This window comes from Squalius cephalus (assembly GCF_949319135.1).
Source record: "Squalius cephalus genome assembly, chromosome: 24".
In the NCBI taxonomy this organism is placed as follows: Eukaryota; Metazoa; Chordata; class Actinopteri; order Cypriniformes; family Leuciscidae; genus Squalius; species Squalius cephalus.
In genome coordinates, this window is record NC_137145.1 from 6050879 (window position 1) to 6078788 (window position 27910).

The 27910-nt window shown below is 37.0% G+C and overlaps 3 protein-coding genes across 8 annotated transcripts; 2 read left to right on the plus strand and 1 right to left on the minus strand.

The window, feature by feature from the left end:
- Positions 1-7249, plus strand: LOC307152612 (ras-related protein rab7). 2 transcript variants are annotated; one of them, XM_079861409.1, is made up of 6 exons: positions 1-229; positions 896-968; positions 1079-1205; positions 4041-4259; positions 6444-6572; positions 6641-7249. In XM_079861409.1, the coding sequence occupies exons 2-6, from the start codon at positions 916-918 to the stop codon at positions 6728-6730; spliced, it is 618 nt and encodes a 205-aa protein (XP_079717535.1). In that variant the 5' UTR covers positions 1-229; positions 896-915; the 3' UTR covers positions 6731-7249. The 2 variants fall into 2 exon arrangements, with proteins under 2 accessions (XP_079717535.1, XP_079717536.1); XM_079861410.1 differs by having other exon boundaries at positions 1-209.
- On the minus strand, positions 7100-8853 carry lage3 (L antigen family member 3). Its single transcript, XM_079861411.1, has 3 exons — positions 8772-8853; positions 8436-8564; positions 7100-8174 (listed from the first exon to the last, which is right to left on the minus strand). The coding sequence occupies exons 1-3, from the start codon at positions 8816-8818 to the stop codon at positions 8060-8062; spliced, it is 291 nt and encodes a 96-aa protein (XP_079717537.1). The 5' UTR covers positions 8819-8853; the 3' UTR covers positions 7100-8059.
- Positions 8571-27531, plus strand: LOC307152611 (cGMP-dependent protein kinase 1-like). Of its 5 annotated transcripts, none has more exons than XM_079861404.1 (20): positions 8571-8676; positions 11013-11251; positions 11343-11457; positions 13262-13428; positions 16706-16819; positions 20208-20313; positions 20411-20474; positions 20573-20650; positions 20721-20815; positions 20916-20981; positions 22463-22537; positions 22623-22719; positions 22801-22940; positions 24036-24125; positions 24207-24348; positions 25697-25860; positions 25991-26113; positions 26861-26923; positions 27031-27097; positions 27314-27531. In XM_079861404.1, exons 2-20 carry the CDS (start codon positions 11050-11052, stop codon positions 27410-27412), a joined length of 2067 nt encoding a protein of 688 aa, XP_079717530.1. In that variant the 5' UTR covers positions 8571-8676; positions 11013-11049; the 3' UTR covers positions 27413-27531. The 5 variants fall into 5 exon arrangements, with proteins under 5 accessions (XP_079717530.1, XP_079717531.1, XP_079717532.1 ...); XM_079861405.1 differs by having other exon boundaries at positions 11029-11251; XM_079861406.1 differs by lacking the exon at positions 8571-8676 and adding an exon at positions 9350-9622.
- Positions 27532-27910: the final 379 nt, after the last annotated feature.

Sequence of the window (27910 nt, forward strand, 5' to 3'; positions counted from 1 at the left end):
CATAAACATGAGTGTTGGGTATTGAGCTGAGTCAAAGGGAGGGAGCGTTTGCTGCTCATTACTACACACGGATGTGCTGAACTGTCCGTGACAACCATACAAAAACACGCAACACGACCCAAAGAGTGTGTCCAGAGTCATCAGAGACGGTGGAGGTGTCGTGTTTGCTTGTTTGTGTTGTATGACAGCTGAAGATTGTTGCACCGAAGGTGGGATTTCTCCTCAGAAAGTGAGTTTTTGTCACGCTAGCATGCTAGCCGTCTACGCTAACACAGCAGAAGTGACAAGTGAAAAATATTGAAACTGTCTTTTACTGAAAAGCTCTAAAATATTTTTAATCTGAGATTTAAACATTTTAATTGAAAAAAAACAAACGTGCTTATTTATACAGATAGAATGTGTAAATATGTTAAATTTACGGGATGTTTACTAGCTTTTATTAGCTCTTCATAGCTTTAGCACAAATCTGAGATGCTAAATTGATTATTGAAAAACATTGGGCGGGCTTTGGATTATTTCGTTAGGTTAATCTAAATCAGAAATGTCTTGTAAACTTCAATACTGACATTTTAATATTTTACAGGACATTTGCAGCTGCTTAGCATGGATTGAAAGCTAATATTGACGTTTGCTCCAAGCATCAAAATTATTTTGGCACCAAGCATATTTTTAATGTCAATAAATGAAAAACATTCCACGGCTTATATATTACAAGCAGTGTGGCAGATTTAACACTTAGGCACATGACTTGACATCTTGCAACCTTCCCTTTTCAACATGTGTGTGTTTGGCAATCACAGCCACTGCATGTCATTTGCATAGACGTTGCATACTGAAAGACTTAATTACATATTAAATTGAGTTGTACAGTTATTCTTTTTATTTTACTATTCAGGCACAATTTAGTCCACAAGGATGGCTTCTCGTAAAAAGGTGCTCCTGAAGGTGATCATTCTTGGGGATTCTGGGTAAGTGATGGTCTTCTGAAACAATCATGCCTGACAATGTTATCTAATTAGGTTTTGAGACATAAACTTTTAGATTATACAATAATTGCTCTTCTACTTATGTCCAACAGTGTTGGGAAGACCTCTCTGATGAACCAATATGTCAATAAGAAGTTCAGCAATCAGTATAAAGCCACTATCGGTGCAGATTTTCTTACCAAGGAGGTGATGGTGGATGACAGGCTGGTGACAATGCAGGTATGACTCTTTAAATGTTACATTTTGGTTTAGCACATTTTATTTATATATAATTATGTTTTGTTTTATTACCAGAGGTCCATGTACAATAGTCAAGAAGACTTTTTACAGGAAAAATAAATAAATGTAGGCTAATATAATACTTTATAGTATAATTATATTATATGAAGTATTTTTGGTGTAAAAAGGCTTGACTAACATTGTAAGTGGACCTCATATATATATATATATATATATATATATATATATATATATATATATATATATATATATATATATATAGTGATTCAAAGTGTCCCTATTATGGATTTTTGAAAATGACCTTTCATGTAGTGTGTAACAGCTCTAAGTGAATGAAAACATCCTGCAATGTTTTAAATCTGAAAGTGCACCGTATATAAAGTTATTGTCTTTCAAAAGTAAGAGTCAACTCTGGGTCAATGAAATTAATTCGTAAGCCGTTTCGCTGTGACGTCAAGACGAAAAACATTAGCATATTGCCTGCCCACTTATTGCGCACGCAGACACCAGGGAAAACTTGAACCTCAAACCTGCAGCTGATTCCTGTGGATGCTGGATAGCATCATGTTGAGAAGACACTGTGCTCTACAATGTGAAGGTAAAGCCAGTTTTTTTCACTGCCCAAGGATGAGCATGAGAAGAATCAGTGGTTAAAATTCATCTTTACCACGATATCACAGCAGCATAATCCTAAACTTTTGCTGTGTTCGCTTTATTTTACTGACGACTGCTTCTCAAATCTCAGAGTTCAATGCAGGATTCGCAAACCGCTTGCTCTTGAAAGATGGTGTTCAAAATACTTAGGCTAGTTTTGAGTTTTATATTGTGTAGGTCTCCTGCTAACTGGCTAACTCACATTATTACCATCTTACTGAAAGACTTCTGCTAATCAATTGTGGACCACTATTACCTAAAACTGTGTCTATTAAAGGGGACATATCATGCTAAATCCACTTTTTTAGCCCTTAAATACATTTTGTTGTATATTTTTAGTGTTTAGAAGTGTAGAAAATTTGAAATTAGTCTCTTCAGGTGCTTCGTTGATATCTTTATATTCTGTTTTGGCCTTATTTTTCAACCTCTTCCGATTTTTCTGTTATCTATGACGTTTTGTGAACTATTATGTCACAGTATTTGCAGCGGAACTGCCAAATAAGGACATTGACTTCCAGCCCAACACTTCGAGCAATCCGCCATTTTTATTTCTCGCTGCAATTTTGTAGTCCAAGCTAAAAAATGCAGAAGTTACGAGAGGGTAAGTTAAAATGTTCGGTTGTTGGATGTAGTAACCCACGCGCTTCATTACACCGTCTAATGTAGATAAACTGCTGCGCTTGTGACAGGGCGCATGTTTAACTGAAAGAACGAGCAGAGAGAGAGAGACCCGGTCGCGCGCACGCACTCTCTCTCTCTCTTCCGAGCCAGGCGAAAATGTAAACAAGACACTGTCTCCAAACTAGACGCTGTCTTGCTCTCTCTCCCTCGCACATATTAATCAAAATAAATCGAGACGGCGGTAAAAGGTCGGAAGACCAAAGTTTCATGTGTAAATACAGTAACACACCATTGCGATACATCCATATGAAGACGTTGTTCTGCAGGTTCGTCGTCTTCATTTTCATCTCGCTCCGGCTCCGACTCTGGCTCGAACATGAAAGGCTGGCTGGACAAGTCTTCCGTTGTTGACATTTTGTTAATAACGTGTGAATAAAAAGTTTCTGTGCCGCTAGATAATCGTATCTCTGCTATCAAACTACAAAAATGGTCGAACGGGGTGGAGTTGAACCTCTGCAACCTGGAGAGGGGGCGGGGTATGAAGTGTCTCAATTGTATTTAAAGAGACCGCACCAAAACGAGTTGCTCTCAGATGCACATTAGAAAAGGGGCCTGTGGAGCTATAATAATGAGGAATTCAGACCCAAGCATTGCAGTTCCGCTTTATATAGACTACAAATGTATGAGTTATATGTAAAAATGAACGATTTAAATGCATGATATGTCTCCTTTAATGCAGATTGTCTGTCGTTCTCACTACTTTGAGGAAAGATTAAGCATGGAGCAAGATTTGTCTTACCGCATTGGTTCTTGCACTTGCGCGCACGTTTGAGCTTACCGAATCAGCCTAAATCATATGGATTTCTTTTATGTCTTTCAATAAATCGACAGAAATGATGAGTGAATATTAAAAATGTCTATATTTGTGTGTAAAGATGAATGAAAGTCTTGTGGGTTTTGGACTGACATGAGGGTGAGTATGATGACAGAATTTTCAATATTTGAGTAAATTATCAATTTGAGTTTCGTTTCGTCTGGCCCTTCTCTTTCATATTTGGTTTTCATTTTTGTGTTATGCTGTTTTCTGTGAAACGCACCGCTCTCTGCATTAACAAATAACTTGTCCATGGCAGCAATCGAATTTTATAACGGCAAAACCTGGGTCGCTGTCGTGAAACACTTAACGGTTTCCCTTACCTTTATTATTTTTATGCAGGATTATATGCAACATCCTTAAGTTATTCCCTTATCTGAGGGGAAATCACGCCTTAAGTCTTGTACTTAAGAGAAAAACTTCAAGTGCTTTATGCAACCGGGCACAGGCATTTATACGATGCTGTTACTTTAAGACCTAATGCACGGATCCAATATAATAATACACATCCGATTTCTTTTTCAACTCTTTACGTTCACTTTAGACATAACTGACTGTGTTTACGGGAATACTTGCCGAGACTGGTATTTTGACTTACTTTTGTTTTGTTTCAAAATAAAATTCTCATTATATTCTGCCCTGTAATATTCTCATGGCCGTTTCAGATCTGGGACACGGCAGGACAGGAGCGCTTCCAGTCGTTGGGTGTGGCTTTTTACCGTGGAGCGGACTGCTGCGTGCTGGTGTACGACGTCACAGCGCCCAACACCTTCAAAACCCTGGACAGCTGGAGGGACGAGTTCCTCATTCAGGCCAGCCCACGAGACCCGGAGAACTTCCCCTTTGTAGTGCTCGGCAACAAAATCGACTTGGAGAACAGACAGGTCTGTCTCCATTCAATCATATTTGACATCAAAATCTGAAAAGAAAACCACCAGATGATTTCAAAATCATCTAAACACAATTTTCTTGCGTTGTTTTTACAAATTTGGAATAATTAAGATTTTTTAATGTCTTTGAAAGAAGTTTCCTCTGCTCACCAAAGCTGCCGTAATTTGATCAAAAATACAGGAATAAAAAGAAATATTATTACAATTAGAAATAATTGTTTTTATTTGAATATACAGTATTTTAAAATGTAATTTATCCCTGTGATCAAAGCTGAATTTTTAGCATCATTACTCCAGTCTTCAGTGTCACATGATTCTTCAGAAATCATTCGAATATGTTGATTTGCTGCTCAGAAAACATTTACAATTAGTATTATCAATGTTGAAAACAGTTGTGCTGCCTCATATTTTTGGTCAGAGACATCTTTCAAAACCATTAAAAAAGTTTAATTCACAACTTTTCCAAACTGGTTTTATAAAATGGATAGTGTTATTGAAGTATCATTTAGATACTATTATGTTTGTTTTTCCATTTTCATCTTAAAGTTGTAGTTATTGTTTTTGACCTTTTTATTCGATTTTGCTTTTTTAAATGTATTTTTTTTATCAATTTTATTTCAGTCTGTTAATTATTTTAGTACATAATGTTAAACGAAATGAAAATGAGAGATGTTGTCTTGCTAATTATCTGAAATAAAATAAATACGTTTATTTATATTTTATTTCGTTTCAACTAATGAAAATGTTTGTTAACCATAATAGTATTATTATAGTAATTATTACCATAATATCATTCGGATTCCGGAAGTAAAAATTCGTTTTCTCCATAGAAAAATCGATTTTTAACCATAACTTATAAAGACAGCTTTACTGTGAGCTATGAGATGTTAATCACTAGTATTTACTTCTGCTGAAGCTGTCAGTCTGAATTATTTCAACTTAGTTTTACAATAATCTTGTTTAACAGCAGAATTTGTGATGGAAAGCTACATTACCTATGATGCTGTACTGAAAATTCCACCAATCAGGGAGGGTAAAGAAGCTCCGCCCACTCCCATGAAGCACTGCAAATGACGTAATCGAGTCAGTCTTCCTATGCTCTCAATATACTTAATTTGAATATATGCAAATTTGTCTATAAACTTAAAATATGTTGCAAATACATCAACATTTTAAATGAGTAGTTTTATACTTAATTTTTAATTCGATTATGCTGTTTGCGATGCTTCATGGGATTGTAGTTCTTTCCCTCAGTAAAGCCGTTAAGTACACCGTCTTTGTATTCTCGTCTGATTTTCAAATACTTTTTGATTTCAAATCAAAGTTTGTAATGTTGTGATTCACCTCATATAGAGCTGGTAAGTCCCGCCCATCCGTAAAACCCCAAGTGGACCTCTAGGTTGAAAAATCGTCAATGCAAGTGAATGGGAGAAAATAATTATTTTCTGATCCCGTTTGAATTGTGCCATGAATGTGAACATATGTTGTATGTGAATTTTTTATATAATGTTTGTTTCATGTTACGAGTTTGACAGTATATGGTATGATTCTTTGGCTAGCAGTTGTGGAAAAGACATAACGAGAAAGACTACATGTCGCCTATGTGACATCACCCTTATAACACATTTCCCTCCACTTTTCAAATCACGGCGCTAATGCTGCGATAATATATGGAGACAGATCGAGATGCCTGTGTGTTTTGTACCCAAATGTCACCATTCAAACCAAATGGGCTGTTCTTTCTTCAGATTCGCGTCGAAAGCAGTGAAGAGTTGTAGTCCACAAAGTGCTCTCACACAAAGTCTAACTGTATCAAACTTCTACCAGCTAAATTGTAGCATTCTTTACACGAAAAATTATATAAAAAATTCACAGACAACATATGTTCACATTCATGGCAAAATTCAAACGGGACCAGAAAATAATTATTTTCTCCCATTCACTTGCATTGACGATTTTTCAACCTAGAGGTCCAGTGGGGTTAGCGGAAGGGGCGGGACTTACCAGCTCTATGTGATTGGCTTGGTTCATGGCATGTAACGCTTTAACAAAGACTGTTTTGAAATCCCCATGGGAGAAATGAACCAACACTGGGACCAACACCGCTGAAAAGTGGGCTGGCACTGTTGTCATATATCAATTTACTGTATTAATTGACCAATTGACCGTCTTGTGCAGGTGACAACGAAACGAGCCCAGGCGTGGTGTCAGAGCAAAAGCAATATCCCATACTTTGAGACCAGCGCAAAAGAGGCCATCAACGTGGACCAAGCTTTCCAAACGATCGCTCGCAACGCCCTCAAACAGGTACGCACCGTTTGACGTGTCCAATAACAGCACCTCAACTCTGATACTAACAGCTGTTCACGTCACAGGAGTCCGAGGTGGAGACGTACGACTTCCCAGACCAGATTAAACTGAGAGATGACAGACCCGTGTCCTCTGGTGACAGCTGCAGCTGCTGAGATGGGACGCAAGGAGAAGAGAGGACCAGAGACAGCGCGGGGCGGACCGATCCCGATAGTGCAAAGCATTCAGAAGAAAACACTTTTTTTTTTCCAAACTTGTATGTAAAGAACTGTTAGGAATTAAAGAAGCTCCCTGCCACAGTATCAGTTTTAATATAACTACATTTAAGGATATTATTTCTATGAGAAATCTATTCTATTATTTACAAGTGATTTTTTTTTTTCTTTTTGCATTGTTTTCTTTCTTCTATAGTGTATTCTTTCATCCATGCAGAATATAGTCTTTTAGACTCATCTCCTGCTTGTATGTCTGTCCGTGCCTTTTTTTTGTAGGATGTAGAAGCTGTCACACTTCCTTATAATTCCTTTTTTTTTTTATTGCCAAATTCTTTAATGTTAACCTAAATTGATTATTTAACTAAATCTACACTGCATAAACAGCCCAACATGTCATGATATCTAAATCTTCAGCATGATTTAAGAGTTTATCATCTGCCAAGGCCAGATAGAAATAAAGAAAGGTTTGTGCCTAAAGACACTCGCATACATGATACCTTCTTCAGGATAGGAGGGCTGAATGGCTTGGTGGTGGTGTCGAATGAACATTTTGGGGGATCTGGGAGCTCACAAAGTATTAAGTGCAATCATTTTAACCATGTAACATGTTTCTTTCACTTGACTGAATGCGTTTCCCCAGCTATAGTGTATGAATGTAACAAATTAATGATTAATTCCTGTCTCCTGCAAACATGTCTCGATCTCATGCTGTTTAATTACTTGGTTTACATTTCAACGTTCATGCATTTCTAACGGGCTCATCTCATTGACCAAATTATGGGTATGATTCATGTAGGTCAATAAAGTCACAAAATGTGAAGGAAAGCAGAAAACAGTTCTATGAAACCATGTGATTTTCTTTTTAACGTCTTTATTTCGATCGACCAGTATTGTAGATGATTGTTTGAAAACTCCTAGTGATGTCTGCCAATGGAAATCAACATCTGTCCCTCTTTTATAAAACAATGACCTTTCCTTGAATACTTAAATCATCTCTCAGTATTGTTTTCTCAACAGTGCTCCAATAATAAATCTTTATTCAAATGACAAAACAGTTTTGGCTTCTGTTGCATCGCAAAACTTTAACACAAAACATTTTCTTAAGACATTATGATGAGTCGCATCTCTCAGACAGAGCAAAAGCACATTAATTGTGCTATTTGAGTCCTCGCAGTCCATACTGAACACATGGGAGCAGATGTTTTATCCTCATTACATGGTGCAAAAACAGCATCCGCATCCATATGTCTCATATTTCCATAATGAGTGTCACTGTGAAACAGGAGGTCCAAATGCATCCATGGTTTCCATCACTAGAGACAAGTGGTCCAAAAACGAGCTTACAGAAACACGAAGAATACGGGCTTCATCTGCAGTCCATCTCCTATAAAGGCATGAACACAATTCATTTTGTGTAATATTTTCAGTGTATTTCAACAACCACAGATATATAGATCTTAATATTATATCTATCACAAATAGAAAGGCTGGTGCTTTAAATAAAAAAGACTAGGTAACTGGGTCCGTGTGGGAAATGTCGACCTAAATGTAAATTAGGACAACTATTTTGAATGATAGGTTTTTAGGTGATCGTTGATTGGGTATTACCAGAGACAATTTATATAAAAGGACTGGTATTACTCACACAGACAGTGTTTGTCCTGAAACGTCCAGATTTTTACTGATTCCTCCTTTCCTGGGCTCAGGATCAGGAGATAAAGACTGCAGGGCAATAACTGCCTCTCTCTCAGACGGGAAAGGGACCTTTAAAAAGCTGATGTTTTGTAGAGTTAAAGAAATCAGGACCTGGAAATATTTCTTAAGCACAGCTCTACTGTGTTATTTGGCTGCTGTTGCACGTGGTGTCTGATCATACGTGCAAGCAGGTAAGAGCTGAATAAGTCGGAATAAATCCTGCGATACATAAGAAAAGTTTAACAATGAATGTTTTGGACATTTAGAAACGACAATAAAAGGATACAATTCAAGTTTTCTTTCTGAACCGTTTTCACTCATGCAAGTCGCCATCTTGACATGTTTTGTTGGCGTTTAGATTGAAAGCGGCATTTTCGTCAAGTTTTGATTAAACGTTACCTTAATTTCATAAAATCACATTCGACAAATTTTGATTTACATCACAGTCATATCAATATGTTTTTTAAAATGTATATTTAATATATTTTTTTACTGATTATTGTACTCTTTGTTTATATTATCACGTGTAATTCATATTTTTTTAAGATGATTTTTATATTTTAAATTGAAAGTCTGCGTCTGGGACAAAACGTCTACATACAATTGCCTACATTTGGAAAAAGTAGTAAAAATAATTAATTAAGTGAAGATAAGTTATTATTTATATAAATGTGTGAAATGGCTACATTTAAATTGTAAATTATTGCAATATTATAGCTATTATCATTTTGTATTTCCCCTTGAAATAACCAACAACATAAATGCCGTCAACATAAATAAGTAGCTCATTAGTGAAAAATCTACTTAGCCGAGCAACTGTCACTCTACTGAAAACATATTAATAGTAGCATATTAAATTTTACCTCAACAACAGTCCTCAGGTCAGTTCAAATGAATCAAACCTACATTTATTCAGTCAGTAACAGACCTAGAGCATCTTCACACTTCCATCACAAATGTTATGCTACAGAAATGGTCGTTAGCTGGGGTGGACGCGTCGATGATGTCCAAAACAATGCTGTCTAGGTAGTGTGGTTAGGTAAGGCAGCTCACTAGGTCTTGAGACACAGTCGATTCTCTCGCTGTAACCTTCTCTTGCGCTGGATCTGTTCAGTCCTCCGTGCTTCTTTATCGTAGGTAAGTCAGACACAACGGAACCTCTTTTATTGCATGCTGTAGTTAAAGCGTAAACTTTGTCCTTTTATGAAAAATCTCAAATCCTAAAAATGAGTGCTAAATATTATTTTCCATGTTTCCTTTTTGTTATGATGACACTGATATTGTAAACAGTAAAGTGATTTTTTACAAGGACCATAATAATGATAATAAAAAATAAGCCTTTCTAATTTTGTCAGTTGTTTTGCTGTTACTATTGTATCTACCGTTATGCTTGAATATTGAAAAGAAATTATGTAAATGAAATATATTCAGATATAACATTGTTACAGTGTAACTATACATTTAAGTAGGCTACTAATTAAATATTCATGCAACATTAGAGTTAGGAATAGGGTTTTGTTTTGTCGTTGCTTTTATTTATGCATAATTCACTGTTATTACTGCAGTAACAAGGACACTGTAAAAAAGAAAGTTTTGGCATTTCATCTCTATATCTTTCTCTGTGTAGTTGTTCATATTTAATTATTTTATTTTTAAATTACTTTTTTATTGAAAATCTGGGATTTAAAGACTTATTTAAAACTGAAAATAAAGTCTTAGGATTTTGAAAATATCAAACTAAGAAGTGTAACGGCATATAGGCCTATAATAAATGTTTAAGACCAAATACTAAGAGATTACGAAATGCATGTTAAATTTACACTTGAATTGTTACTTTGATAATATAATTTGTAATGAGGATAAAAACTCTATTTAATCAGAAAGCATTTACAAATGGACGTATGAACTGTGCTGTATTTACTGACTCCTGTTTTATAGGGTTTTCCATTTCTGTTTAGACTGAAGAAGAAGAAAAAAAAAAAGGTTTTCTTCTTCAGCATGTTTGTCTTGTTTTCCAGTTCAAATATCTTCTTAAATCAAGATTTACTTGAGAAGCAAAATGACTCAAGATTTTTAATATCATGTTTTCTGATAAATGTATCTCAATTAAGTGGGTTTATGCTTAAAACAAGGTCAATTATCTGCCAATAGGGTCAGAAAAATAAACATAGTTAAAAGGGAAAACAAGATATGTTTTCAGATGTTGGCAGATATTTTCTTACTTTTTTAAGCACACACACACACACACACACAAATCAGAAAACAATACTTAATATCTTAAGTCATTTTGCTTCTCAATAAATGTATATTGATTTAAAAATGTATACAGAAAAAACAAATACTCAGAAAAACTTTATTTTGCGGTATAGTTTATTCATAACCCTGTCCTCATGATCCCAGCTGCTATAACACCGTAATTTCTTTCTGGTATCAATAAAGTATCAGAAGCATGCATTGCAAACACAGTAGTTTAGCTTTTTATGGTGTGTTTGACTGAATTCTTTATTGGATTTCATTGCATTTAAAGATGCATTATCCTCCAGCGGTGACAGTTTCCCGGGGTGATGGGAACCCTCCGTGATCTCCAGTTTGCCCTGCAGACCAAGATCGAGGAGCTGCGGCAACGTGACACTCTTATTGATGAGCTAGAGCTGGAGCTGGACACTAAAGATGACCTCATCAGACAGCTACAGGGCGAGCTGGACCGTCTCCGCCTCCGCGCCGCCCCTGTCACACACAACCCCTCTGGGGCCACAGAAATCACAGGTGAGCTGGGAAGACTGTGATTAACTACATGGACACATGCTGCATTTTATTTATTGTTGCACTTTATTTTATTTTATTGGTATTGGAGCAGCGTCCCCAGATGAGCCCCAGCGCACTAAACGTCAGGCCATATCAGCCGAACCCACGGCGCTGGATCCAAATCAACTCACCCACGTCACCCTAACCAACTACAGCAAGAGCGAGGAGTGAGTTAGAGCCTGCACACACCAGAAAAACACCCTGCAGCTCATAAAAGAGGATCTATTATGCTTTTTTACATTTACAACTTTCTTTAGTGTGTAATGTTGCTGTTTGGGCATTAAAAAGGTCTAGAAAGTTACAAAGCACAAAGTCCCTCCAAAGGGAGTTATTCTCTATATCAGTGTGCACTGTTTCTGAACTCTAGTCTTGAGGTTTTCTCCAGGAACGAGGACGTCACAGTATTGCTCATAAGTCTCGCTAGACTGGGTAAACCTGTACATTTATCTCTGCTGCTTCCTTTACAAATTTGCGGCAACCAATCACAAACTGGCTTATCCACCTGGCGCTCTATTGGCGGGTTTAATCCAATCCAATTCCAGAGCCGTTACGGCTCTGTCCAATTCCTTTTAACCTCTCGACAATGCTCATTGGCTTCTTTTTAGCAAACAAATCGCTCGAGTGGGTGTAAATACCACTAACGTTCATGTTTTTTTTGCACAGCCTGCAAAAATCGCTCGATTCCATCGCTGCCTCTGCAAACCGCTGATCAACACGTTTGTTACACATTCGCGTCGCTCTGCAAAGTACGTCACCCGGATCGTTGGTCTGATTGGTTGAAGGACTATCCAATTGCGTACAGAGTCATTTGTGACCCTGGATCACAAAACCAGTCACATGTCGCACGGTTATATTTGTGGCAATAGCCAACAATACATTGTATGGGTCAAAATTATAGATTTTTCTTTTATGCCAAAAATCATTAGGATATTAAGTAAAGATCATGTTCCATGAAGATATTTTGTAAATTTTCGACCGTAAATATATAAAACATTTATTTTTGTGAGTGAATGCAGCATAATCGCGAATATAAATGGACAACTTTAAAGGCCATTTTCTCAATGTTTCGATTTTTTTTTGTACCCTCAGATTCCAGATTTTCAGATAGTTGTATATCAGCCAAATATTGTCCTATCCTAACAAACTATACATCAATTGAAAGCTTATTTATTCAGCTTTCATGTGATGTATAAATCTCAATTTCATAAAATTGCTCCATGTGACTGGTTTTGTGGTCCAGGGTCACATTTGAACTATGCCCGTTGATCACGCCTCTTGTGCAGTAGAAAATACAGAGCAGACTAATGTTCAATCTTAAAAGATTGAGCTTGTTCTGGTGATAGCCAGACTAAATTCTCGCCCATGGCATACGCTAAAATGGAGAAGGCCTGGTTGACTTGCGTTAGTAGTGTGTTGTTGCCATGTCCAAGAGACGTTGTATTTCCCACCCCAATCTATTGAATTGATAAGGCAAAACTGATGGCATTGTTAGCGTTTGCCCATTCTGTGTCCAAAAAGTATGCGAAAAACAGTACGTCAGCAGAGTAGTATGTCCGGAATACATACAGTACATTTTTTTTTGGCAAAAAGTACCAGAGTACGTATTCAATGGACACTTTACTATCCCATGAGGCCACGGGAGAGGATTTATGAATGTCTGTATACACATTTCCATTACAGATTTGTGATTTTTATTATTATTTTTTACTTTTGGGATATTTTCTAAATTTTGATAAAAAAGCTATTGCGAAATGACAGCGTTTCCATTAACCGATGTTATACGACCAAAAAAGTCATTTTTCCCTCTCGCGATAAGTCATTCAAAAATCATGGCAACTGATGTTGGTAGGTTTATGTAGGTTTCTCCCTCCTTGAAAAATAATGTTTTTTGAACATTCAAGCATGAAAGCCTATTCTAGTAGACCCCAAGAGCATAATATGGCTCTTGGGGTCACCCTGTGCTCATCCCAGGTCTCGGGAGTTGATCCAGAGGGCTCTGCTGGAGAATGATTTCATGAAGCATCTGGAGGCCAGCCAGATCCTCACCATCATGGATTGCATGAATCCCACAACTCTGGCACAGGGCAGCTGCGTCATCCAGGAGGGCGACGACGGCTCTACCGTCTATGTCCTGGAAGGTGAGGAGCATCTTCCTCAAATCTACAAGATTTGTTTTAAAGGAGACATATCATGCTTTTAAATCGTTCCTTTTTACATATAAATCATACATTTGTAGTCTATATAAAGCGGAACTGCAATGCTTGGGTCTGAATTCCTCATTATTATAGCTCCACAGGCCCCTTTTCTACCCCTTTTCTGATGTGCGTCTGAGAGCAACTCGTTTTGGTGCGGTCTTCTTAAATGCAAATGAGACACGTCATACCCCGCCCCCTCTCCAGGTTGTAGAGGTGACAACTCCACCCCGTTCGGACATTTTTGTAGTTTGATAGCAGAGATACGATTATCTAGCGGCACAGAAACTTTTGGACATCCAAGATTTGTGTCAACACAGAAAACATTTCATCATTGGATAGTTTTTTCGTTTTATTAAAGTGTTGTTTTATGTCAGCTTAATGCCCGGAACGCTTTTCAGAAAAGATAAGGCAACTTATTTAGCACAGTTCACACGGTAATTCAGGAAAAAAATATCTCCGAATGCTCCACATGAAACTTTGGTCTTCCGACCTTTTACCACCGTGTCGATTTATTTTGATTAATATGTGCGAGGGAGAGAGAGCAAGACAGCGCCTAGTTTGGAGACGGTGAAGTCTTGTTTACACTTTCGCCTGGCTCGGAAGAGAAAGAGAGAGCACGCGCGCGACCGGGTCTCTCTCTCTGCTCGTTTTTTTCAGTTAAACATGCGCCCTGTCACAAGCGCAGCAGTTAATCTACATTACTCACCGATCAAATAAGACTTTGGCGGGACAAAAAAATCGCTTTGGCGGCGCTAAAACAAGTTCAATGCAGGAAAAACCCTGTTGTTGCTGAAGTAGTTATCCTTGAAGTGCTTCGCGTTCGCGCACACAAAAATTACTTTATGGGTACATTTCAACTCAACCAGGCACTTCGAAGAGGTTCTGATGCTGGGAGACGGTGTAATGAAGCGTGTGGGTTACTACATCCAACAACCGAACATTCTGACTTACCCTCTAGTTCTGCATCTTTGAGCTTGGACTACAAAATCGTAGCGAGAAATAAAAATGGCGGATTGCTCTAAGTGTTGAGCCGGTAGTCGATGTCCTTATTTGGCAGTTCCGCTGCAAATACTGTGACGTAATTGTTCACAAAACGTCATAGAGAATAGAAAAATCGGAACAGGTTGAAAAATAAGGCCAAAACAGAATATAAAGATATCAACGAAACACCTGAAGAGACTAATTTCAAATTTTCTACACTTCTAAACACTAAAAATATACAACAAAATGTATTTAAGGGCTAAAAAAGTGGATTTAGCATGATATGTCCCCTTTAAGAAATTATCGCATGTGCTATTAAAACTATTTTGAGAAACAGTACATGTAAAACTGTACTAAAAACACTAAGTGTTTTTGTTTTTATGCTTGGCTCTGTGAAGTGGGCAGTTGAAATTGCTGCTGTTCATCATGTGTTTTTGACAGTGATCCTCTGTGCAAAGAAAACACTTCACATGATGGGTCCTATTATTCCACGGCTTTGCACTGACTGTTAAAGGAATAGGTCAGGCAAAAAAAAAAAAAAAAAAAAAATTCCAACAAATCATTTCCTCAACCTCATGTCATTCAAAACAAGCACTTTTTCTTTGGAACATTCAAGTTCAAGTTCAAGTTCCGTTTATTTCTAAAGCACATTTACTACCGGCCACCGGCCGACCAAAGTGCTGTACAATAATTACAATATAGATACACAAGAAAGAAACAATCAATAATCACTCAAAAACAATAAAAACAGGATAAATTACTTGTTAAAAGCCAAGACAAGCAGATGAGTTTTGAGAGCAACTTTAAACTCAGATAAAGTGGAAGCCATTTTAATTTGGGTCGGGAGATTATTCCACAGAGTGGGGCCAGACACTTCAAAGGCTCTATTTCCCCTTTTTTTTTCAAGCGGGTTCTGGGAATGTGAAGGAGGAATTTGTTTCCCGCTCTAAGTCCTCGCTTAGGAGTGTACGGGTGAAGTAAGTCCGTCAGATAAGATGGTGCAAGATTATTTAAAGATTTGTAGACAAGTAATAGAATTTTATATTCAATTCTATACTGGGGCCGGTTTCACAAAGATAGACTTTGACTATGGCTTAGATATAGTAGATAGTCAGACTTCAGATAGACATCTAAATCAGACCGTTGCACAAAGCACTTAAGACTCTGACTATCTTAAGTAGGACTACACTGCAATGCATTCTGGGTAAAATAAGACGCTTTTCAAAACAAAAAACATGGCGGATCGAGTAAGCGCATTCAACCGCTCGGTGCAGTTTACCCCAGCAGAAAATATGTGTTTGTTGGAGGAGTATAACAGTTACAAGGACATTTTACTTGGGAAATTTAGCGGAGAATGTAGTAACAAAAAGAAATATTTAAAATATGAGCCATTTTCCCTTTTCTTTTGGCTGTTTGTAATGTAACTGATTGTTACAGCTGGTTGCCAAGGTAACAGAGTCTTAGACCTAAGGTGTCTAATTTTTTTGGTCTAAATTAAGTCAGTCTTTATTTTTGTGAAACAGTCTAACTTGCATTAGACTAGTCTATGAGCAAATTTTAGACTTGTCTAACACTATAGACCGGTCTAAAATAGCTTTGTGAAACCGGCCCCTGAACAGGTAACCAATGTAGAGATCTCAGAAGGGGTGTAACATGATCAAATTTTTTACATCCCTTCAGGAATCTAGCTGCTGCATTTTGAACGACTTGTAAACGGGAATATTTGAAGAATTGCAGCTCTTTTACACACACCGCCTTTCAAAAGTTTGGGGTTGGAAAGATTTAAATGATTTTGAAAGAAGTCTCTTGCGCTCACCAAGACTGCATTCATTTGATTAAATTGTAATAATATTTCACATATATTTTTTTTAAAGTAGCTTTTTTTATCTCTATTTTAATGTTTTCAAATGTAATTTATTCCTGTGGTTTTCAGCATCATTACTCCAGTCTTCAGTGTCACGTGATCCTTCAGAAATCATTCTAATGTGCTGATTCGCTGCTCAAGAAACGTTTCTTTATATGTTGTGTAATATTTTTGTGGAAACCATGATACATTTATTTCCAGAATTCTTTGATGAATAGAGATCTCAAAAGATCACCATTTATTTGAATAGAACTTCCCTTTTCATCAGTTTAATGCATCCTTGCTATTTGAAAGTGTTTTAACGGTTCTCCTACGCACGTTGATCTCGTTCACAGACTCAAGGTTGTTGGTTTTGTTTGTGTGTGTTCTGTGCAGAGGGGTTGGTGGAGGTTACTAAAGGAGGGCAGAAGCTGTGCACCATCGAGCCGGGGAAGGTGTTCGGCGAGCTCGCGATACTCTACAACTGCACGCGCACGGCCACCGTCACGGGTGAGGTTCACTCCTCCTGTGTATTTCACATAGACCGTATATAAACGGTATTTCAGAACTAAATATTTGTTCCACCGGGTACTGAAGGGCATTGAATGTTTAATGTTTATGTCTTTCGATTCAGTTGAGTTTTAATTTGGTTTGCTTTATTAGCCAACTACATTTACTAATGCTAACATGTTTGCAGCTTGGCGTATAATGAAAAAAGTCAAACAAAAGATAAAGTAATAAAAGTAATAGGCTATAAAATAATAAAAAGTAATAGAGTAAACAACAGAGCAAATGTAGTAGATAAGAATAATTTAAAAAAAAATTAATTACTTTTATTTAGTTTAGTTTAATTTAACTTAATTTATTTTAGTTCAAAGTTAAGTTAAATTTAAAATTAAATTGGAACAGGATGGATCATTCTATCACACAATAATTAATTAAAATATAGAAATGTTAATAGTAACAAGATAATAAATGTAATATGTAGTAAAATGGGTGGATGGATTAAATAAGTATTATTAATAAAAATATATATATTAAATTAAATTAAATTTCAGAGAAAGTAACAATCAGCCAGTTTACCAAAAAGAAACAGGATGTGTCAAAGAATAATTAATGCTATAGTAATATAATATTAAATATAATACATAGTCAAATAACAATAGAGCAAGTGGATCAATGTATTATTAATATGAACAAAATAATTAAATGAAATTATTAAATGAAATTGGGAATAGGATGTAACATACCTTTGTCTCTCTAATTCTGACAAACACAAAATGTACAAACCTGAACTAATAAGATCACGAATGCACAGTTTGTAGTCTTGAGTCTGAATTCCTGTTCATCTGTCAGGGCTTTGGGCTATCGACCGTCTGCCTTGGCTTCTGAGATTGAGTTCATCCCTATAAACGGCTCTTTCCTGCGGAGTGAACATGGAGGAATTGTCAGTGTGTAATTGCTGGGATGTTTGGCCATATGGTTTTTCTATTATACCCTCACCTTATACTTTGCCCTTTTTATGACACATCGGTTTAGTGTGATGGATTGGGGTGAAATGAGTTGACTCAGGTGGTGTCTATTTAATCACAATAATAAAAATGCAATTAAAATGGGGCCTTTGGCTGTCCCTGTTCATGCAGAGATCTCCCTGTAACAATCTCGCCTGTGAACCCGGACCAGATTTGCAGGATTGGAACAAATAGTACTACAAATTTGCTTTCTTTCTCAATGCAGCCCACAAATTAGTACAATTTAAGATGGATTTACACTATGTAGGATTGAGATTTTGCGTGTTTCATGTCAACTAACCTCTGCCACTCCCACATGCGTCAAAGTAACCAGAGCAACTTTTCAATATTTAAAGATATGACGACATATGCACAGGCGAGTGACGTATGTACACAATTTCCCCTGATAGGTCTAAAATATAAACGCTTATAATGGGCTTACCAAAAGGAATCAGAGTAAGACCAAAAAATTTGGGAGGATTGATGATTGGCTAATCATCTTTATTGGCTAATTATTAAAATTTTGAACAAAAAATATACATAGTGTTCATTTAATTAGATAATAATATTAAGAACCATGTTTCTCAACTTTAGACATGTTCATGACCAAATCAATGCATACAACATAATGTGGAGTATATAATGCATACTACATACAGTAGTGTTTAAGATAGAATGTGAAACGTTGTATGCATTGATTTAGCAACGTTTGAACATTTCAGACAGCATGCAATGTCAGACGTCATAGTTGCATATTGTCACGTCTCTCTTTTGTGTTGATGGTAGATGAGGTCTGGTGTTCAGGGTCAGCTAAATGAATAGCTTTACAATTTCTTAAAGCTCATTGTCTGCTCTCACGCCATCAGCATTTCTGAGCTTTCTCATTTTTCTTGCCATTTTTGTGAATGTGTTTGGTTCGATCCATTTTCAAGGTACATCTGTCATCACTAACTGACAATTACTGTTGTGCATTAGACAGCGGCAAAATAGAACGATGTGAAGGTCTTTATGAAATGTCTTCAGCTTCTTAAAGTCTAAAGGACTTTACTTCACTTTCACCAAAGTTGATCAGCAGTCACTGTAATCTTTTGAATACATGCCAGATTGAGTCATTTAAGTGGTTTATCATGGGGAAAAAAGTGTTTCCTAATCTCGGCTGCGTCCGAAAGCTGTAAAATGCTGCCAATGCAGGGAGCATACAGAGCTTGGAAAGCAACAAGGCATGTCCGAATCCAATGATTGTGTCTCCCGAGATACCTTCATCCGATCGTTTTTTGATGTATCCATCGCTGCCTTTGATATCCTACAATCCTGTGCATTCTATTCCGTGACAGTTGAGCTAAAAATGTAAATGGGTGTCTGCAAGTTGCGGTTGGTGGTCGGTTTGTGTGTAAATGTAATTTTTCTTTACCAACTTTTCACTTTTGATTGTTTTAATCAGTGAGTGGCATCCAGTAATCATCTCATGAATCCAATGATATTTAATTAAAGCCTTGGAAATTTGAAGGAAATGTTAAAAATCTCAACAGTTCATTTCTCATACTGGAAGTGGAAGGTCAGGTTGAAAGCATTGCATGGTGGGATACAGTATTGTGCAGTGTGCACTGTTGTATCCAGCAATTTTTTGTCATCCAAGTACCTGTGCATACTAATAATTTGCATACTTTACACAATGTACTTATTGCATACAGTAAAAAATAGTACAATTAATGGGGTAGAAAGCTATTCTGCACATCATGGAAGAATAACCTTGGAAGATAAAGCAGGTAGGATATTCATTCATACAATTATGCCATCAAATAACCTATAATGATGGTGTTGTATTTATCAGGAATGTATTTATTGGTTTTGCAGGTGTTAATAAAATGTCTCTAAATGTCTACAAACATTCTACATGAAATTGACTTGAGAGTTTAGAGAGGAATGTTAACAGTAGGTGAAAGTGTTTGTGTGGGGTGGGCTGGCCGAGTAATTACATTGAGTGGGACGTGAAGAGCTCTCAATGCAGCAGCTGTCAGTCATGTTGAGATGAAGTACAGAACAAAAGTGTTTAGGTGAAGAGATTGTGGCCAGAGTTTTATTTGCACATGTCCTTGTTTATGGATTCTGAAGCAGAGAATCACAGCTAATCTGTTTTAAATGTTGTTAGAAAAGTCATAGATTCCATGAATTCCATGATTAAATGCAGTAATAATAAAGTAAATTATACATTTTATTTATTATTTTTGGAGGCTTTTTGACTTTACTTGAAAGGACAGTTTAGGAAACTAAATGATCTGGAATTTGGAATCTAGTAGCGGCAATTATTTGCATGTAAAGCCTTCATTAGAAATAAAATATTGAATAATTTCCTCCTTCCTCACCATTGTCATCTTCTTTCCTCTCAGCCCTGACTGATATCAAACTATGGGCCATAGACCGACAGGGTTTTCAAACCATCATGATGAGAACTGGCCTTCTCAAGCATTCAAACTACATGGAGTTCTTGAGGAGGTAACACAATTTTGCATTAAATCAAATTCAACATTTGATTTTTTGACAGTGTTTGAGATTGGTACTAGTAATACTATCAACTGAATTGTGTTGTCAGCGTGCCCTCCTTCAAGACTCTCACTGAAGATGTGCTGAGTAAAGTAGCAGATGTTCTGGAAGAGGTGAGGTGTTTTGATCTCTGCACATTAATTCTGAAAACAATTCCAAATTGATTTATGTGACCATCTTGTTTTGTTCTCCCTCTCTCTTTACTCTTTAGACTCACTACAGTGATGGTGACTACATCATTCGTCAGGGTGCCACTGGAGACACATTCTTCATCATCAGTGAGGGGCAGGTGAGTAAAGAGCCTTTCTGAGGTTTTCTGCTGGATTTATTATGAATTTTGTGGCTGTTCTGGCCCACAGGTGAGGGTCACCCAGCAGAAATCAGCCAATGAGGAGCCAGTGTTCCTGTCCACACTGTCTAGAGGGGATTGGTTTGGAGAACAGGCTCTCAAAGGGTCAGTGAGGAACTTTAAGGCTTTAAGGTTATAATTCTCATTCTAACCGTTGTGGTTAAGTTTAAGAATAACCTTTTGCATTCTTCATTTCTCTTCCCAGGGAAGATGTGCGTTCAGCAAATGTAACCGCTGTTGGAGATGTGACATGTCTTGTTGTGGACAGAGAGTGAGCAGCTTGCAGAACAGTCACAGTCACCATTAAAAAGCAGCATAACATCATAATTTCTCAATCATTCAAAATCATTAATATTACAATCAATATCACAACCATCACAATCAAAATCATAACCTTCAAATCAATATCACAACCATCTCAATCAAAATAATCACATTTACTCAAAAGTTATTGTCATAAGTGTATTGTGATTGTCAAAACATTTTAGTAACTAAACTGAATTTTATTAGGTTTAGTGACAACATGTTACAATGTTTACATGGTACAATTTCTGGTAAGCTACGTTTTTTTTAGTTATTGCTTGACACAAATTTCAATTCAGTTAAATTCTTGTGATTTGATTTAATATTGACTCATTTGGATAAATATTAGGTACTTAGGTATTAGGTTTCTTTCTCAAGAAAAAACAAACTCACCTAATGGAGCCCTATCAGCTGGTAGCAAATATGTGTTTTTTTATTATACAACTTTAGTAAAAGTAAAATAAAATATGTCAAGTAAAAATATAATACATTTGTAATATAGTAGGCCTACACATATTTAGCAAAATACTCTCTATAGCCAACTAACGTGCTAGCCTATATTATAGTCATTAAATGGCTTTCCTGAGGTAAATGTTATGTGAATTGTTCTCCAGCTGTTTTATTGACCCCTTTCCGCGGATGAAAAAAACATTGATTGATCAATATCATGTATGAGGAAAATACATTTCGGTAAGTTGCACTGCAGTATCTTTCAACAGTGTTCGTGTTTATTTACTATTAGCTAGAGATGATCGGTTCACGTGCCGCTAAGGATCTGTCACGTCACATTTACAAGCGTCAAAACAGTATTTATTGTTTGAATTTCGTAATAAAATTGATAGAATCTGAGAGCTGAGATTTTTTTTATATCATAAGTAACCTGCTCTGTCTAGTCTGTCGGTCTCCGTGTCCTCTTTGCTTCGCGATTTTTCTGTGCGTGAGAAAATGGATGTGTGGCGTGAGAGCGTGTGAAACGTGTCAAAGTGAGTCTCACGGTGAATGAGTGAGAGTTGGCAGCTCTGTGATTCAAACAATAATTATCAGAATCACTATCATCACATTTAATCAGAATCATAACCATCACAATCAGTATCACACCCCTAATTAGTCAAAATCAGAATCTACTCAAAAACAAACCATCCCAATGTATCAAAATCATAACTATCACAATAAATATCTCAATCAGAATCCCAATCATCATATTTACTAAAAATCATGACATTACAATCAATATCACAATCAATCAAAATCATAGCCATCTAAATCATTACCATTGAAATGAATCTCTTAAAATCATAACTATCATATTCACTAATCAGTATCACAACCATCATCAGTCAAAATGAGAACCTGTGCAATCACAGTATCAGAACAGTTAGTAAACTAATAACATAATTTCTCCATCTTGTCACATGTACTGACTGCTTATAAAACTCTACATTTTAACAGGTCTTTCAAGCAGCTAATCGGTGGACTGGACAATATGAGCAATAAAATGTACGAGAGCGAAGAGGTGAAGGCCAAGTAAGCACGCGATGAGCTCCTTCACATTCATTGTTCAGAAATGAGAAGCATTCTGGGTAATGAGAATAACTGATATTTCTCGTAGGTTAGAGGCAGAAGCCGTGTTCTTCTCTCAGATGTCTCTCAGTGACATCAGTGTGATCCGTACGCTGGGGGTGGGTGGATTCAGTCGGGTACAGCTGGTACGATAGGTTTCACATCATGAAAGTAGCATTTAGATGTTACTTCAGGAATGAGAGTATGTTTAAATCGACTCTTTACAGGTGCAGCTGAAGAACGATCACAGTCGCTCCTTTGCCATGAAGGTCCTGAAAAAGCGTCACATCCTGGACATGAGTCAACAGGGTCACATCCTCTCTGAGAGACGCATCATGATGGAAGCCCACAGTCCTTTCACTGTCAGGTCAGAGTCCCCGTGATCACTTAATCACATGATTTGATTGATTTAACTGTAATGCATTACATTTTAATGAGTTATGTAGAATTAAAGCTGCAATATGTAAGATTTTTGTAATAAAAGATTCAAAAATCACTTGCGCAGTGTGATATATTTCCTGCAGTTGTGCATTTACAATATCCCAAAAGTTCCCAAAGATTTTTTAATTTCAGAGAAATTCCAATTTTAAATAATGGCTCATCCCTGTCGCCCTGTCCCACTTGTCGCCTGTCAATTACATAATATAATCCCATAATATCCGCGTTATACCTGGTTTCCGCTCGTACTGCCATAGTAACCATGGCGACAGATGTGGACAACTGCGTTACGTCTAGCGGCACGCTCACGCTGTTGTTGTTTTGTTCAAACATTATGGACCATGGCAAGCAGACTTTGGGACAAAAGGAGAACTAAAACGAGGATCAATGTCAGCGTGGCGTTTTCGAGATGCCGAGAGCTCCGCGTCCGTGACAAACTTCCACTTGACAGAGACGCGCAAATGTACATCAAACTAATCAATGTTATATAGCTCAACATGATGAAATGTTAGAATATGATCAGTATGTTATTCTAATGTTGATCTAGCTTACTGCTAGTCTCATACAGATAAACTAACACACAGAATAACATAACTTTCAACACACTCAAATGCAGTTTAATTCAGCACTTGCGTGTAGTTCGGAAGAATGAAATGTCCTTATTCCTTTATATCTGTGGGACTCGCGTGTGGCGCTGATATCTGTCTCTCATTAGCAATCGCGATCTGCTTCATACCACAATCATGTTAAAAACACCAATGTATTCACTCATCCATAAACATTAGATCCTTCGGCATGACTGCAAGTTCCATAATTCCGCTTATGCGTCATCAACATACGCCTTTGTTATCGTAAGAGGTTAGCGACCCCTAGCGGCGAATTTTTTTTACATATTGTAGCTTTAAACTCATGACTACATTTTAAGGATTTTCTCTTTAAGTCTTCTCTTAAAGTATTGATTCATTACGTTATATTTTTTATGAAAAGCATGCGATAATAAGCCCATACTGGTTTTATGCTTCAGACTGTATCGGACATTCAGAGATTCTAAATTCTTGTACATGCTATTGGAAGCGTGTTTGGGTGGCGAGCTGTGGACTCTGCTCAGAGACAGGTATCAAGAACCCTCTCAGTGTTTTGTTATGCTCATCTGAATGGGTTGAGTAACTGACTGGGAGTTCTGGGACTGTTTCAGGGGGATGTTTGATGACAGCACCACACGCTTCTACACTGGATGTGTGGTGGAAGCTCTCGCTTTTCTCCACTGCCGAGGCATCATCTACAGAGACCTGAAGCCTGAGAACATCATATTGGACCACCGTGGATATGCCAAGCTGGTAAAAAAAAAAGCAGTGTTATTTTAGTATTATGTATTTAATATTAGAGTATGTATTCATATTTTGAAATTCAGCTTTGTTTTAATTAACATAAATGGTTTATAATAGTTTGAGTTTTTGTTAAGGTGCCCCTATTATGCTATTTTAAAGGTTCCTAGTTTTGTTTGGGGTGTCTCCTACAGTGTTTACATTAATCCAAGGTCAAAAAACACTTTAATATTCTCATAACCAATCGCAGCATCAGCTCTTTTCTCACAGTGTCTGGAACGGTTTGATAAAGGATTTGGTCTCTTCAAACCCCTCCTTTCCCAGAGCCTGCTCTTATTGGTCAGATGGCCCAGTCTGTTGTGATTGGTCTACTCTGCTCTGATTGGTCAGATCGTCCAGTCTGTTGTGATTGGTCTACTTTGCTCTGATTGGTCAGATGGCTCAGTCTGTTGTGATTGGTCTACTCTGCTCTGATTGGTCAGATGGCCCAGTCTATTGTGATTGGTCTACTCTGCTCTGATTGGTCAGATCGTCCAGTCTGTTGTGATTGGTCTACTCTGCTCTGATTGGTCAGACGGCTCAGTCTGTTGTGATTGGTCTACTCTGCTCTGATTGGTCAGATGGCCTAGTCTGTTGTGATTGGTCTGGTCTGGTCTGCTCTGATTGGTCTGCTCTGCTCTGATTGGTCAGACAACCAAGTCTGTTGTGATTGGTCTACTCTGATTGGTCAGACGGTCCAGCCTGTTGGTCTACTCTGCTCTGATTGTTCAGATGGTCCAATCTGTTGTGATTGGTCTACTCTGCTCTGATTGTTCAGATGGTCCAGTCTGTTGTGATTGGTCTACTCTGCTCTGATTGGTCAGATGGTTCAGTCTGTTGTGATTGGTCTACTCTGCTCTGATTGGTCAGATGGCCCAGTCTGTTGTGTTTGGTCTACTCTGCTCTAATTGGTCAGATGTTCCAGTTGGTTGTGATTGTGACATGTAGTGATATTACACACTACATGAAAGGTAATATCCCAAAAAGCATAATGTGAGCACTTTAACAATAACACCGAACCAAATCTGAAGGCTGTAACCAGAAGGTTCTATGTTTGAACTCTGTTAATTAAATTGCTGTACATGTGTTTCTGCTACATTTATTATCCATTTAAAAAGAAAAGTTTTTAAATAAAATTTTTACTTTGTAAATAAATGTATTTATAGGCACACATTATATTAGTCTACAAAGCTAATTTTAAGCATTATATCCTTAGATTTCTTATCAGACGAGAAACATAAATTCAGTCAAGTGTTCCTAAATTTGTGTACATTTACCAAACAAAAGATTCAAAAAGCAAAGAATAGTCATTGTTTTTTAGACAGACTTTGGTTTTGCTAAAAAAGTTGGCTTGGGGATGAAGACGTGGACATTTTGTGGAACTCCAGAGTACGTGGCCCCTGAGATCATCCTAAATAAAGGTCATGACGTGTCGGCCGACTACTGGTCTCTTGGAATCCTCATCTTTGAGCTGCTGAGTGGAAGGTTGGCGATTTACTAATGACATTATTAACCAGTTTCAAGTTTTCTGTTCCCAGAATCCCAGGAAGTGAAATTCACACTCTGCCTCTACTAATTATTAACATTCAACACCATTTTCCTCTTTCCATCCAAGCCCACCTTTCTCAGGGTCAGATCCCATGAAGACTTATAACATTATTCTTCGAGGAATCGATATGGTGGAGTTTCCCAAGAAAATCACCAAGAGTGCTGCGAACTTAATCAAGAGACTGTGCAGGTACAGAGATGGAGTGAGCACATTTATTCAAAAAGCCTGTGTTTAAAAGCCAAGGGAGGTGCTTAACTATACAGCATTTATTGCCCTATAACAAATATTTTGTTTGGCACTATATCTATACTCTCTTTGTGCACTGCTCACTAGAAGCGTTAATGTTAACAGAGACATAATCTTTTTTTTTTTTCTGTCGAAAAATCCAGCAGCCATGTAAGTTTGACATGGAAGATGTCAGTAATTTTAGTCAATTTTACACTGACTGCAATGGCATTAATTTTAGTCTAAAATTATATATTATATTAAAACATTTTATAGGATAATTTAGACAATTAAATTCAATTATTTTGTCTTGGAAAAACTGAGCTCCTGAAATAACATTATTCCTATATTATTTTGTTATACGAATACTACGACAACGTAACTACGGCATGAAACGGAAGATGCGATATTCTTTTCTTTCCTATTTTATGACGTATATCCGAGTAAAAGCTTCTCGAACAAGAAAAAAATGTAGGGTGGGGCTTGATTTTGTCCATGGGGAATTGATTGGATAGTTGTGGTTTGCTTTCGCTGTAATGTCATTTGTACGGCATTGCTTACGTTGCATGAGTGCCCCCTACTGGCCCAACCCTTGAAATGTGTTTAAATGGAACGGCCTTATTATGTTGTTGACGAGATTAGCACTCCTTACTAGATTTTGAAAAACAGCCTTTAAGTGTGTCATGTTTGCATGTGTGTTTATTCTGACAGGGACAATCCATCCGAGCGACTCGGCAACCAGAAGAACGGCGTGAAGGACATCCAGAAACACAAGTATAGAGGACATGCTCTGACATTTTCGCTACATTTGCACAATACTGCATTTATTTTAAGACTTAGTCATGATAATGGGTCTGTGCTGGTTTTGATGTCTCTTGCAGATGGTTTGAGGGGTTTAACTGGGATGGTGTTCGTGAAGGAACCTTGACTCCTCCATTTATACCAAATGTAAGAGAGATTCTTCAGCCAATTACACATTAATAATTTCATGGACTGTATTTATTTGAAAATTAACTATCCCAGACATAATCCTACTTTGATCTGAGATATTACTAGACAAGTGTTGCTGTCTTGAGTGAATACATTTCTTTGCTGTATGTTGCTTTTGGTACAGAGAAAATGAGTTTGGGAAAGTAATAAACATATACTGTTTGTTTGCTGCAGGTGGATGGGCCTTTGGACACAAGTAATTTCGACTGTTTCTCTGAGGACACAGACGAGCCGCCACCTGATGAAGAGTCTGGCTGGGACATTGAGTTCTGATTGGATGGACCAAATGTTATGAACGGACACATAAACTGTAGCCTGAATCCAGAATAGAACACCCACAACAGACCTGTTAGTACCTGAATGTCATGTGCAAATAAAACTTTTTCTTCATTAGATTTTATTTATTTATTTTTTGCTATTGCAGTAGAATATATACTGTGTATATTTTTTTTCTAATGTTACACACATTTATATATTCTATACAGTATATATATAACTGTATAAATAGAATATATTTATGGAAAAATATATTTATATATATTTATGAGAGAGAGAGAAAGTAAAACATACACAAAACAATAAATAGTAATTAAAGTAATTTAGAAAATGTCAATTCAAAATATTGGAATCTATACTCCATATTCAACTTTACTGTGAAAACAACATCATTAATAACAGAGTGGTGTTGTAAAAGCTCTCTCTCTTTTTCACACACACACAGCAAAACAAAGGTATACAGAAATTTTAAGCAGAGACATTTTTAAATAAATG

Bases quoted from the DNA above. Each gene is read 5' to 3' on its own strand.
- LOC307152611 (XM_079861404.1), top strand. From the start codon at position 11,050: ATGGGAACCCTCCGTGATCTCCAGTTTGCCCTGCAGACCAAGATCGAG. The intron at 22,538-22,622 runs GTAAGCACGCGA...TATTTCTCGTAG, and splicing joins AGCGAAGAGGTGAAGGCCAA to GTTAGAGGCAGAAGCCGTGT. The intron at 26,114-26,860 runs GTACAGAGATGG...TTATTCTGACAG, and splicing joins TTAATCAAGAGACTGTGCAG to GGACAATCCATCCGAGCGAC.
- LOC307152612 (XM_079861409.1), top strand. From the start codon at position 916: ATGGCTTCTCGTAAAAAGGTGCTCCTGAAGGTGATCATTCTTGGGGAT. The intron at 969-1,078 runs GTAAGTGATGGT...TATGTCCAACAG, and splicing joins ATCATTCTTGGGGATTCTGG to TGTTGGGAAGACCTCTCTGA. The intron at 4,260-6,443 runs GTCTGTCTCCAT...CGTCTTGTGCAG, and splicing joins TCGACTTGGAGAACAGACAG to GTGACAACGAAACGAGCCCA.
- lage3 (XM_079861411.1), bottom strand. From the start codon at position 8,818: ATGGCGACTTGCATGAGTGAAAACGGTTCAGAAAGAAAACTTGAATT. The intron at 8,565-8,771 runs GTATCCTTTTAT...ACAAAACATCAG, and splicing joins TCAGAAAGAAAACTTGAATT to CTTTTTAAAGGTCCCTTTCC. The intron at 8,175-8,435 runs GTGAGTAATACC...ATGCCTTTATAG, and splicing joins TCAGGACAAACACTGTCTGT to GAGATGGACTGCAGATGAAG.